Source organism: Diplotaxodon limnothrissa, linkage group LG10, assembly GCF_057381915.1.
Source record: "Diplotaxodon limnothrissa isolate DT_005_m linkage group LG10, D_limnothrissa_male_GT1.1, whole genome shotgun sequence".
In the NCBI taxonomy this organism is placed as follows: Eukaryota; Metazoa; Chordata; class Actinopteri; order Cichliformes; family Cichlidae; genus Diplotaxodon; species Diplotaxodon limnothrissa.
Genome location: NC_140605.1, coordinates 18,826,089 through 18,839,922, shown reverse-complemented (window position 1 = coordinate 18,839,922; position 13,834 = coordinate 18,826,089). Strand labels below are relative to the sequence as shown.

The 13,834-nt window shown below is 40.3% G+C and overlaps 1 protein-coding gene across 1 annotated transcript; it reads left to right on the top strand.

Moving 5' to 3' along the window:
• Positions 1 to 1,433: 1,433 nt before the first annotated feature.
• Positions 1,434 to 10,265, top strand: trim47 (tripartite motif containing 47). The gene is made up of 8 exons (XM_085363816.1): positions 1,434 to 1,616; positions 1,991 to 2,202; positions 5,459 to 5,504; positions 5,692 to 5,787; positions 7,705 to 7,933; positions 8,887 to 8,899; positions 8,964 to 9,085; positions 9,537 to 10,265. The coding sequence occupies exons 1-8, from the start codon at positions 1,434 to 1,436 to the stop codon at positions 10,064 to 10,066; spliced, it is 1,431 nt and encodes a 476-aa protein (XP_085219942.1). The 3' UTR covers positions 10,067 to 10,265.
• The last annotated feature ends 3,569 nt before the right edge of the window (positions 10,266 to 13,834 follow it).

Genomic DNA, 13,834 nt, shown 5'->3' with positions numbered 1-13,834 from the left:
CATTCCCCCGTCACTAGTCCCTCAATGCGGTCGACGTATAACTTGACCAGAAAATCAACCCCAAAGCATAATGATTCCACTTCTGTGGACTTGACTGAGGGGATGGTGTTCTTTGAGTCACACTCAGCAGTTCTCTTCCATCAAACATGATGTGTCAAGTTGATTGCAAGCTGATCGAGTAGAGCTCGATTTTGGTTTAATCTGACCATAGTACTTTCCCACAACAATTCTCTGAATCGTTTAGGTGTTCACTGACAAACTTGAGTTGGGCCTGTACATGCGCCTTCTTAAATGGGGGACCCTGCGGACGCTTCAACATTTCAATCCAGTTATTCATGTTATACAGGAAAACATGTTACCAGTGGTATTCTTGGTGGCTGTGGTCCCAACTGCCTTGAGATCATTAAGCTGCTCGCTTGTAGTTTGGGCTGATTCGTCACATTTCTCATAATCATCCTCACCCCATGAGGCAAGGGCTTGCATTGGATCGCCAGACTGAGGGCGGCTGATAGCCATTTTATACTTTTTTCATTTACAAAGAATCACACCAACAGTCACCATCTCACCAAGCTTCTTGATGATGGTCTTCTGGTCTATCCCAGTCTTTTGCTGCTCTACAGTCTGGTCCCGAAGTCCTTTGGTCTTACCCATGATGGGGGGAGAGGTTGGAAGATATTTATGCTGTGAATAGGGGTGATTTATACACATAATGAGTTGAGATCAGTACTATCTCTATTTAATTGACTGATTAATTGATTAACTGTAATCTATGTGCCACGTGGGCACACAACCAATTGGTGGGAGCCAGTATTCTGGCTGGGTTGTTGGGGATCAAATACTTATTTCACTCAGTGGCATGAAAATCAATTTTTATATAATGTGTTTTGGTTCTAGATTTCTAGTTGATATTCTGTCTCACCATTAAAGTGAAACTACCACAAAAATTAGGGACTATTTCCCCCACTGTACTAGTAATTTTCCATTTGCTATCACAGACTTAAGAGCTTATTTGGACTGGTGAGTAATAAGTTAAAGTAGCTCAGTTAGCAGCTGACCTGTAAGCACACACATTGTTAATTCACCTTCCTAGGCAAAGTAGGAACGATTAAGAAGGGAAAAAATGGCACAATTATGACTGTCAGTGAAATGAGTTAGGCTCCACAATGTCTGTAGGGGAAAATGTTTTAAATGCTCCTCTGGGAAGCAGTAAAATAAAAGTGCAATTTGTGATTTCTTAGATTGAAGACTATGGTTCATTTGACTGCTGTGCCAATAAAGGGTATATAATTGAAATACAATTGAATAGAGAGAGAGTGAAAACTGATTGGCTGAGAGCGAAAGCGACACTGCACAAATGTGCCCACTTCCCTCCCTCCATCCTCTTCCTTCACTTCCTGCAGTGGCAGTTCTCCGCTGCTGGTTGGTTTGTAAACATGGCGACTGCTGGTGCATCTGGAGATGACCTGAGGAAGGAACTGACATGTGCTATTTGTTTGGACTTCTTCAAGGACCCCGTTATTCTGAAATGCGGCCATAATTTCTGCCGCTTTTGCATCTGTATGCACTGGGATGAAAATGGCGGAGACTATGGGTATCAGTGTCCTCAGTGCCGAACGGTAAGTTAATACATTATATACGCCTTTTTGGTTTTCTTTTTTTGAACCTCGTCTGAAGGTAAATACAATAACACGGCGGTGCCAGTGTTTCTTCCAATGTCTTTTTTTTTTTCTTTTATAAATATCTACGAGAAATAACACCGCGTGTTTGGCTACTGCTTTTAAAATAACGGATACCTACGCAGTGCATTTTGCAGTTGCTAGGATAGCTGGTTGTTATTGTTGGGGTTTTTTTTTCCTCCTTCCCTTAGCTAACGATAGTCAACCTGTCAACACATGAGCTGGCAGGTTAAAAGCTTAGCTCCAAAAATGATATGATGTACGCAACCTTGTGCTTGGTTAGTCGTCCTTAGCTTCTTTCTTTATTCCGTCAGGTGTTCAACAAGAGGACTTTCACTAAAAACTATCTGGTGCAGAACTTGGTGGCCAAACTGGACGATCTGGAGTGCCTGGGTGCTTGTCCTGCCCCCTCCAAGCCTGTGAAATTTGGTGAAAAGTGTGAGCATCATGGTGAAGAGCTGAAACTCTACTGCCAGACCGATAAGAGGCCTATCTGTGTTGTCTGCAGGGAATCTAGATCACACAGGTTGGGTTTTATGATTGACTTTACAAATATCACACCACAGCTCTGTGCCCTGAAAAGATTTTATTAATGACAGATATTAGTACACTGGACAGTATGAACCAGATTTTTAGGAATAATAAGGGGGCGATGTAAAAAGCACCATTTTCATCTTATGTTTTGTCTGCCATGCTTAATGGTATTACCTTAATATTAGCAGAATAATTTCACATTTTTACTTTTAGTTTGTGGCTTTGTGGGGTTTTTGTTTTTTCAATCCTGTATCGCCTAAATAACTTTCAAGCATTTACTAATGTAACCAGTATCATTGGAAATTGGGACCCATAGCATGACTGGCAGCTGCTTATGACCCCACACCAAGCTTGGGAAGCACTGCAGTATATCTGCATTTCATAGTAAGATCCCAGGAGGGTTGTAGAATGAGGTTTTTGGCACTAATGTACCCAAGACTCATTTGGAATAGAATTCAACTTTATGGTCATTGCACACATCACAGGTACAAGGCAACGAAATTTGGAAGCATCATTGTGAATGCCTAGTGTACGAGTGTCCATCTGTGAATTAACTTTAGTTTGAGACCAGTATTGAGGAGGGGCAGCCACACAGTGTGCAATGACCTCAGCAAGACATTAAGCCAGCGGTCCCCAACCTTTTTTGTGCCACGGACCAGTTTATGCCCGACAATATTTTCATGGACTGGCCTTTAAGGTGTCGTGGATAAATACAACAAAATAAAACTAGTACCGGTACAGAAAAAGAGAATTTATTCATAAAACACGTGAAAAGACACAGGATAACAAAATAATGCTGAAAACAGATTAAAAACCCTGAAAACTATACATTTCACACCTGAGCCTCAACTCTCGCGGCCCGGTACCAAACGTCTCACGGACCGGTACTGGTCCGAGGCCCGGGGGTTGGGGACCACTGCATTAAGCGACTTATAGCAAGGGCAGACAAAGTGGGTGGGGCTCACACATAGATTATATAGAGGATGTACCTCTGAAAAGTGAAGCCAATGCAAAAGTGCTTTAAACATTTTATTTAAATATGCACTGGGGCATGTTGGTTATGGTTCTAAAAGATTTCCCATCTTTTAGAGCTCTATAGGGAAAACTTCCCTCTGCCACAACTGTTAATCATTTTCTCCTGCATTTCTGGGTTTGGTTGCTCAATTCAGGTCATACTGTAGGCGAAACAAATTTCTTTAACTACATTTAAGTAGAGGAAATGCTGATTATCCAAAATAAGCTAACTTGTCAATGAGCATGTGGTGGTACCTAGGCAACCAGAGCCTGGAAAGTCTACTAGTCAACTACAAAGTGTCTGCAAAAAAGCAACTTAAAAAGTATCTTTATCTTCAAATAACTGTTCAGAACTTTGTTTAAAAGAGTTTTATAAATAAAGTTATTATAAACAACTCGAGGATGAGTGCATTGGTGCTTATGTGGACACGCCTTTAGCTGACCAAATGCACATGATATGATCCACATGATAAGCTTTACAAATGTGTACTATGGTTTTTGTTTAAACTTCCACCTATAAATGATTCTCTCTCTCTGTGTGGGTGGGTGTGTGGGGGTGTGTGTGGGTGGAACTTCTACTAAAAGAATATAAAAGTATAACAGACAATTTGAATAACCTAATAATTCAAATAGCCTCGTCTAACCTGCTCCTCAAAATAACTTACTCTGCTTTCACTTCTGCAAACTCTCTACAACTTCCTGTCAACTCCTGCAACTTAGTCTTTCTGAAAGACACACACACTGTTTAAACCTCTGAATACAATATCAATGCTGTAAATTATATTATTAATGCAATAGTAATGATTATTTACCAATAGCAGTAAAATAATTTCCCTGCTCCACAAGATCCACAAATATAAGCTATGTTCAAATCCCAGTGTAAAACTGGGACATCTGGCCTTCCATTGCATGCATATGGGTTTTTTGTTTTGTTTTTTTTTTTCTAAATAAACAGAACAGCTGGTAATCCCTTTTACAAGAAAATACAGATTTACAATTACAGACCCTACAGAGTAGCCTGCCACATTCTGAAATGTTAAGGATAATTAATTACGCTAATATCAATGTTGGCCTGATTTCATTAGAGAATGCTCAGATTAACAAAGGATTTATTCCACTTTACCTCGACTATATCTGTATTCATAATATGGAGCATATACTTAATGCAGAGGATGGTCTCAAAATTGGAAGCAGTTTGTTCGCACTAAACAAAACAACTACCATCTTCATCTCATGCGGCCCTCCTGGCGCCAGCTGGATGCTCAAGGCAAAAGCTGAATAACAAAATTCTCCTTGGATAACAAGACTGACTCTCTCCCCCACCCCAAGGCCACCCGCATCGACTAAAGACTGTTGACTTTTGCCTAACTGGGTGAAGGGACACTCTCTCTCGGCTGAACACAAATGTGCACTGACACAGACCTACGCTCAATTACACCAGACCCTACACCAATTTCCCTCAATTTCCCTCAGGATGAATAATTTGTACACAGAAAATTTTACCTTTCGAAAACTTATTGGATTTGTGAGCTCAACTTGACTGTGTATAACTGATCAGTATTTATATTTTATTTATTGAAGCACATGCTCATGAGTCCATAAGTTACACACAACATTGCACACATTTGTAAAGCTTAGTTTATGCTTGTGGATCATATCATACACTTTTACAACCCTCTTGAGGCAAATTTGTCTCCATATTGATGTCATAGCCTTCACTTTTGTAATCTGTCGGAGACCTGATGTGACACGAATAATGTTCATTGATTAAAGTGAAAGATGACTGAAACTTAAAACTGATTGTGGCTAGTTCCTGTCTTAGGTATTTACGAGTCACTTTTTAAACATTATTCATATAACTAAAAAAGGACTCGCTGAAAACTTTCAACCATTCTAATTCACTATGAGAGGTTCTAAAACTGCTATTTTTCTGTCATAGCAGTTTCCCAGTTAATTCAAACAACAAGAAACTCTTTATAAACGACACACTGTGCAAAACAATCATATGATTTGTGTTTATTTGTTCCTTTTTTATCCTCAGATGAGGAATTGTGTAAAATAACATTTGCTCTGTTGGATAATTATATTGTGGAAAGTTAATCCATTGGGATTTGTAAGAAACACAATCTAAACATCTGTCTGAAAGGAAGTTCTAGATGACACAGTGAGTCCAATGTTTATTTATTTTTGATTAAAACAAATTGTTCTGTAACATGCTGAGTGTTTCGTTTCAGACACCATGATGTGGCACCAGTGCCAGAAGTTGTGACTGACATGAAGGTAGCAGTAGTGTTGTTGTTGTTGTTGTTATTGTTATTATTATTATTATTATTATTATATTTTTTTTTTATTTTTAAGTAGTCTCCTATTATGTATTGGTAACCTAGACTCTTATTTACTGCATCTCTAATATTTGCACTGTTGCCCTGCTTTCCTGACTACATGTCTTCCTGTACATTTGTTACAGATGGAACTGAAACTGAGGCTAATGGAGCTCAACTGGCAGAAGTCTCAATGTGTAAAAGTTGTTACGGCTGATGAGCTCACTAAAAGTGAACTGAGGGTATGGAATGACCGTTCTTACTTGCTCTGTTTGTGAACTTGGTGTTCAAGTGGCCATTTTTTGCATATTGCATGCAAACATTCAGTTGTGCACGGTGAAATTTTAGTGGACTGCTGAACATGCATTTCTTGAGCATTCGTCTTGAAGTTATGTTAACATTATAGTTCTGGTCAGTCAATATTATTTTGGGGTTTTTTTGTTTTTTGTTGGGGGGTAAGAGCCTTGTCAGGATGACTCTAGCAGATTCTCAGTTCTGTTTATAACGCTTTGCTCAGGCTGACATGCTTGTTTGCACAAATGACTCTGCCATATTATTTGGAAATGCATGGTCACATTTAAAAGTTGACTTAAACCACAGATCGTGTGTCATTTATACTTTAAACCAACAGTGTCGTTGTTTGTGGTAGGCATCACTAGAACTGCAATGTGACCAGCATTGGGTATAATGCGTTACTGTAATTAAATTACTTTACCACTGAAAAAGTAGAGTAACTGATTACTGTTCATTTTTAGGTATTTTAATTAGTTACTTACAATGTACTTGCATTACATTGTAAAATTAAAACTCGCTGAATATCATTTAATTTCAATAATTTATCTTCTAAACGTAGAAGTAAACTCTGCCGCTTTAACATCGCTGTAGTCCAGGTGCACGTCATTTCGTGCCAGTTTGCTGCGTAGTCGTATTCTAAAGCGGAAGATGTCGGACTAGGCTGAAGCGAGTGGCTGTTTTATGAAATGGACATATTCCTGTCTCTTCACTCGTCTGAAACAAGCAGACAAGAACATTACAGTAAGGTGTAAGCTATGTCCTGGGGAGGGAAAAAAAAAAAAAAAAAAAAATCAGCCGCTGTTAATACCAGGAGTGATCTACTGAAGCGCCTGACACGAGAGCAGAGACGAACACTTCTGACTGATCCTTGTTCATCATCCATGGATAACACCGCGATTTTACTTCAGCAGCACAGAAAGCATCTGAAGGTGAGCTTAAAAAAATGATTGCAGGCTACATTGTGGAAGAGATGCTACCGCTGCGTACTGTAGTCTCAGTCTTTAAACTCTTTAAATAATAACTTTATTTTATTTATTTATTTATTTATTTTTTTTAATTTCTATTGTTTGTCCACTCAAGGTTTATAGGGTTTTTAAGAAGTGTTGTAATCTCCCAGTTCTTTTAATCTTTGGGCTGAAGGAAGGACAATACTCGGTGTATAAATGCTCAATCAACAATCATTTATTTCCATACAATTCAACACACAGAGCATTAAGACGTCCGGACGGGAGAGATGCGGCCAGAGGGTTAGGCACATGTCTCTCAAAATGGTGGCGATTTTCACAGACTTTTATAGCTTCTGACAGCCCCACCTAGTCATAAAAGCTACATCTTCACATGTTTTTCTACTTCTTAGCGAGACTGGCTCCTGACCTTGCCTCCCTGTCTTCCTGCAAAGGTGGGGGTATAGAATGTGGTTTATCTCTTCTGCCCTAGACTCAGAGTCTCCTTTCTCTTCATGATTCAGCAATAAAACATGTCAAGAACACAGTGTGAGACATTCACAGCAGATCAAGGATACAGAGTGATGCAAATTTATCTAATAAACTAATATGTGAATATGTTCTGTTAACTCAAGAGTATAATGAGAACTAGACTACATACACAGCACACCATCTAAACTAAAGGATAATACATGTCCTACAACTGTTAACATAATTCAACTACATTGACTATGGTCATAAAATAACATGTTTTACTCATAATCTTCACAGAAGTATTTAGTTTAATTACTTATTGAGTAATTAAGTAACTTTCCCGACACAGTAATTAAGTATTTTAAATACAATATTAAGTAATTACTTAAAGTAACTTACCCAACACTGAATGCGACACATTTATCTTATACTTTTCTTTTGCTCTAGTTGAAAAAGCAGAGACTCAAGGAAAAGATTGAAGCAGACGTCGGTGCCTTGGTCCAGTTTTTGCTGGACGAGAGGGACTCGCTGCTTGAGAGCCTGGACGCTGAGGAAGTGGCCACCATGGCTGTTATAGATGATAACTTGAAGACTGTGGAAACGGAAGCAGCAGCTGTGGACAAAGCTATAGCAGCTATCCACAGCCAGATCAATGGAAAAACTAACTTTGAGGTCAGTTGACTTCAAAGTTTAACTTGTAAATTGTCAGACCATGGCTATGACATAAGAGTTGGATAACGTTATTGCTGAGTTCCCCATCCCAAACCCTTTTGCTTCAAAAAGGATAAAGCAGTATTCTTAAGAATGAGACTGTCTTAAATACAGCTTTGGCAGGCCTGTAACATTCCTTTTTATCAGGCTTCTTCTGTTAAAAGCTGCACTATTGCCTTTACCTTTTTGTGTTAATGCAATCATGCTGCCTATGACAAACATGTGCCCCCTTTTATTTTAATTTTTTTAAACTGTACGCAAAAGTGAAAATGCTTGTTTATAACTGGGTGATAATCATACATTTTAAAGCTGAAATAAAAGCACAGCCATTGTCTTTAGGTTAACAATGCGATGGGAAAATTTGGTGCACAGAGTTGTAGTTATAAAATTAGACCTAGGAACACGCCCCTAGTCAACCAGAGTAGCCTTAAATACTGTTTACTGTAGATACTCAGGAGCCCAAATTGTTGTATTTAAATATCACATGGGAAGTCAAACGTGAAGTAAAACCCCACCAGCAAATAGCCGCCATCATCCAACATTCTTTATTTTGACAAGCTTCTCCAAATTACCATTAAAAGCAGAGTTGCTGTGGATGTGAGCATACTGCGTGGCCATTCATCATGCAAAGCCAAACGGTCATGAAACTGGTCTGATTTCATATTCTTATAAAAGGACTTTAAATATTAATTTGTGATAAACTGCAGACACCCTGATGACAGTTTACCACTGTGCACTAAGGATTAAGGATCAAAGCGTCCTTAAAATGGCATATGGGCACATGGGGCTGCTCAAAGCAACAGAAATGTTATGAAACTTGTTTGTTAGGGTTTGAATTATACATTAAACCACAAATTAAGTATATTCTTTCTTTTCTTCCCCCCCCTGCAACAGAGCCTTGCTGAGACATTTAATGAGTAAGTAGCTTTTTGTTCATTTATTACAAAAATGCTTTACAAAAACCCAGCATGTTAATTTCCATGTTTCTTCTGCAGAGTTGTACAGTGCAAGCCTTTCACCTCTTTGGAGCCGGTTAACTGTCCGACAGAATTTACAGACTTCTCAGGGCCCTTTCAGCTCATCATGTGGAAAAAGATGATGCACGTGCTGCACACCAGTAAGTTGAAGAATCATGTACTGTTAGTGCTTAAGAGATGCTATATTTGAACTGTAAGACAGATTTTTAGGCATGAGGTTGGGCATTTTCAGCCTAAAGCTTGCTGGATGGTGAATATATTAAAGTCTCTAAAGAAACTGCAGTAATGCAGGTTAACTTTTCTGCATGCTTTCTTTTTGAAACGGGTTACTGTCTAATAGGGCTGCAATTAATGATTCTTTTTGATAGTCAACTAATCTACCTTTTTTTTTCTGCACACAGACTTTTATCAGTCCTAATAAGGATATGATTTTTATCAGCATACAAATGATTATATTTCTAAGCACAAATGACAATATAAAAAAATATCAATTTCAGCAGGCAGTTTGTCTACCAAGTCTGCTCTTTTAAAAATGTAGTATCAGGTCAGCTTAAGACTAATGTGATTTAATCTGTCATGGCGTCTCCATAGTGCCCCAGAACCTCACCTTGGACCCAGACACCGCTCACCCGAACCTGCTTATCTCGGACTTTGACACCAAAGTGGAGGAGGGCCGTGTCCGCAGCCAGGAGCCAGACCTGCCTGCCCGCTTCAATCGGTTCTGTGGCGTCCTCTCCACAGCCCAGTATGCTAGTGGCCAGCACTACTGGGAGGTGGATGTGAGGGACAAAGGTGTGTGGTACCTGGGAGTGACCACAGAGTGCAGCAACAGGAAGGGCTTCGTCAGCCTCACACCCTCCGCAGGATACTGGAGCCTGTGCCTGCAGGACCGGCTGTACGCCAATGGGGAGGACGGACGCATTCCAGTTGCCGACTACTGGAATTCTCCTCGCGTGGGTGTGTACCTGGACTATGACAACGGGCGTCTTAGCTTCTATGATGCTGTAACAATGAAGAGGCTGTACATGTTTGACACCTGCTTTGAGGAGCCTGTCTACCCTTTCTTCAGCCCAGGGAAAAATGACCCAGGCAGCAGACTGCAAATATGCCACTATTACTGAGAGTTTAAACAAGTTTAACGCCTGCGTGTTCATTTCTGCCTGTTGGCAAGGCTTTATCTCATAGATCAGGCTGGAGTGATAGGCTGATGTTGACCCTTGAAGTCATGTATGCTTTTGAGTTGTCTTACTGGTTTTTAGAAAGTACATTTTACATTGAATAAAAAGTACCAGGTGTACACAAATTTGGTAGTTTTCAACTTGGACACACACTGTAGGCTCATACCACCTCCTTTGGCTGGGGGTTTGGAGAAGTGCTTTGCTATTCATCACTGTGTCTGCTGGGTTGCAGATGCCTCGGATGCTCTTGTTGTTCAGAGCATATTCAGTGCTGTTATCCCGTTAGCAACAACTATGCCATACTTCTACTACTATAAAAGCTCACTCTTAGAAGGGTCAGTGGTGAAGCATTGTCTGGTATAGTTTGACTGTCTGTTGTTATCATGCTACATTCCCTCATCAATATGAGACTGAACACTCAATTTTGTCCATATTGTACTGATTTTACAATTAGACTTCCAGGAATGAATGGAAGTGGCAACATCCATCAGTACAAATCATTTTATCACAAACCTTTTAAACACTTAATTTTATATAAGATGATAAAAACTTAAAGTTGCACGCTTGGCATTTTTGGACTTTTCCCTCTGTATATTGCGGAGTTGCATCTTTCTTGCAGCTTATTTTTGAGGCTGCATTTTTTTCCTCCCCCCCGCAGTGTTGAAAGCAAATCAGTTTCAGCCAGTGTTGGTATTGATCTGGATAGAAGGAAAAACTACCGCAGTATTCTAACTGCAGCTCAGCAAGCATTAGTTGTTGCACTTTTTTTTTTTTTTTTTTTTTCCATAAACAGAATTTTGTTTTCAAATCATCACCATTGTATTTTAAGTCTTTTTGTCCCCATTTAACTTTTTTAAATGTGTTTTTTGGTAGTTTTTTTGTGTGTGGGGTTTTTTTTTTTTTTTTTTTTTGTAATCTTAAATGGCCTCATTTAAAACGGAGGTCTGCCATCACATGTTGGGACTGAAACTCTACTCTTTAACTTTGAGTATTTGCTGGTAAATGTTGTCTCAGATGGTGTATCTTATTCAATACATACTTTTTATTGCTGAAATGTATTGTTGGATTTTTTTTTTTTTTTTTTTTTTTTTTTTTTTTTTTTTTTCCCCCCTTGGGGGGGGTTCTATTAATGTGATTGGTGTTTCTCACATTAGGATTAAAAGATGCAAAGTGTATTTGACTTGTAAGTCTGTCATCCATTTAAAACACTTTGTATTTAGACAATGCAGTAAAATTAGAATAGTATTGCAACTTCTTCCACAATTTCCTTTAAACTGAACTTTATCTTTGCTATAAGGTTACTAAAGATCAAAAACACGACAAGTCTCTGCAATTTAGTATTTCCTGCTGCACTTGGGATCGTTGTCTTGTTACATGCCTCAGTTTTTGCCATGCTTTAGCTGTCAGACAGAGATGGCCTAACGTTGAACTCTAGAGTACTTTGGGATATTTGGGTTATATTTTAGTTCCAGGGCCCTATTTCAGGAGGCCGGTTTAGAAAACTCAGAGTGAAAAACGATACTCAGGGTTGAGTAACCCCGAACTGTCCAACTCGGAATATTCGGTTTCAGAAAGGCTGATAACAAGTAGTTCAATCAACGCGGAGTTGCTTAAACCCCAAGTGAAGCGCGCGGACGAGGATACATAAAGCCCTGATAAGCGGAGCACAGAGTAAGCGAGTCACCATGGAGACGGAGGGAAAGAAGGCGCGGTCAATGTATTTTACAGCGCTTGAGGCCGAAATTCTGATGGCAGCATATGCCGATAACATGCAAATTTTGCGGAAAAAAAGTAACACAGCCTCAGCTGCAAAAGAAAGGGAGCATGCATGGCAAAACATAGCCGACAGCGTCAATGCGTGAGTGTTAATTTAAACATTGATCTAGGGATTTCCACCCGTTTAACACGTTATTTTATCATATGTTATTTTATTTGTTATTGTATACATTTTATGTTGTGATGTGAGCGCAGGTGCAACCCAACAGGCCCCAAACGTGCCTGGCAGCAAGTAAAAATGAAATATAAAAATATAGTCCAAACAGGTAAGGTGTAATTGTATTATGAGCCATAGTGCTTGGTCTGTTTGTCCGATGTAAATCAATTGTAGTTAGAGGCTACATTAATATTCTTTCTGTAAGCACTTATTGAAATTATCTGAGCACATTACAAGTACATATTTGCTTACTCTGTATGCTCAAATGTGACCCCATTATAGCCAACAGAAAAAAAGCGGAGGCCCAAAAAACAGGTGGGGGTCCTCCACCACCACCACCACTCACAGAGGCTGAGCAGTTGGCCCTCAGCCAAAACAGTGGGCGCCCTGTGGCCGAAGGCATCTCTGCGGGGACATCCTCTGAGTCAATAACCCCGCAAGACACAAGTGCCTACATAGGGGGTAAATTCAAAATAATACATGATGTGCATACATCCTTTCTTCACAGTCACCTTTGCAGTGCTACTCATTCATTTGATAAACTCTTTACCATAATGGATTATTGTTACGGCCCTAGCTGGGCCTCCTGATACTGCCCTTGTGTGGGCGTGGTGTTTTTCTCCGCCTCCTCTCTCTTGCTCTTCTCTCTCCCCAGGACACAGCTGCTGCTCATTGGACTCATTTACCACCTGGGCCCAGTCAGCAATCACCTCTCGGAGGTCATATAAGCTGGGGATGAGCTGTGAGCAGGGTGTGGGGTGTTCTCTGGTGTCTCTGCGGTTAGCCTGCTCAAAGTGTGGAGTTGTGGAAACAGCATAGCTGCTTTGCGTGAGTAGTGTGGGCTTGTGGGCCTTGGCAGCAGTAAAGCCAGCTGCTGTTAGTGACAGGGTGAGCTTGTGGGCCCCTGGAAGTACCTCCTCGTGGTGTGGAGTTTTTGTTTGGTTGTTGTGTTCTTTGTTGTTGCAACCCTTTTTCTCTTTTTCCAAGTGTTATTGGTAAAACGGCGTTGCCGGCTCTTCATGTTAAGATGATCTATAATAAAGACTATTTTATTTACTGAAAACACTGGTCTGTTTTCCTTTCATTCTGTTCTGGACTCATTTGTTACTGGTCCCCTCACTCACATGCCTAGACCCTTTCGGGGGGAACGTAACAAAGTGGGGGCTCGTCCGGGATATGAATGGAAGGAACAACAATTGAGTTTTAGTGAGTTGTTTGCCGGTGGCTTGTTTAGTTGTATGGTATCTGCTGCGCTCTCTCTCCAGTTAGCAAAGGGGAGTGTCTAGCTGAGCGTAAGCTCCTCCTTCAGGCACTCATTTTTTATTTTTCCTTTATTATTTTCGGAGTAATCCCGGGTGGGGATTAGTTCCCTGTCGGGGGTAGGCTTGTCGGTGCTTTGTGCACTTGACGCTTAGCCTTTAAAGTTGCCTCGAGCCTGGTACACTCCAGAAGCTAACTAGGCTAAGATTTTAGTAGGCAGGTCTGGGGAGAGGGTTGGCGGTATTTTTATTTATTGGTTAACCTGTGGCCACGCTTTTCCCGCCTGTTTCTCATTTGTGTATTGGAGGTGGTGCTTCTTTGTTGTTATTGTTAGCCTCAGGTAGTTTTTGTTTTAGAGTCAATGGCTACCTTTGATATTGCAGTGTTTAAGGGTGAGCGTGGTGCAGCGTCTCAGCCCGTTCTGCAGGCGCCAGCTCAAGCTGTAGGTCCATTGGTGTCGACACCTGTTGATCAGGGGCTGCCTGAGAACAAACCCATGACAGTGCCTCGCTTCGAAC

Coding starts and splice junctions, on each gene's coding strand:
- trim47 (XM_085363816.1), top strand. CDS start 1,434: ATGGCGACTGCTGGTGCATCTGGAGATGACCTGAGGAAGGAACTGACA. Junction 1,617..1,990: donor AGTGTCCTCAGTGCCGAACG/GTAAGTTAATAC, acceptor TTATTCCGTCAG/GTGTTCAACAAGAGGACTTT. Junction 2,203..5,458: donor AGGGAATCTAGATCACACAG/GTTGGGTTTTAT, acceptor GTTTCGTTTCAG/ACACCATGATGTGGCACCAG.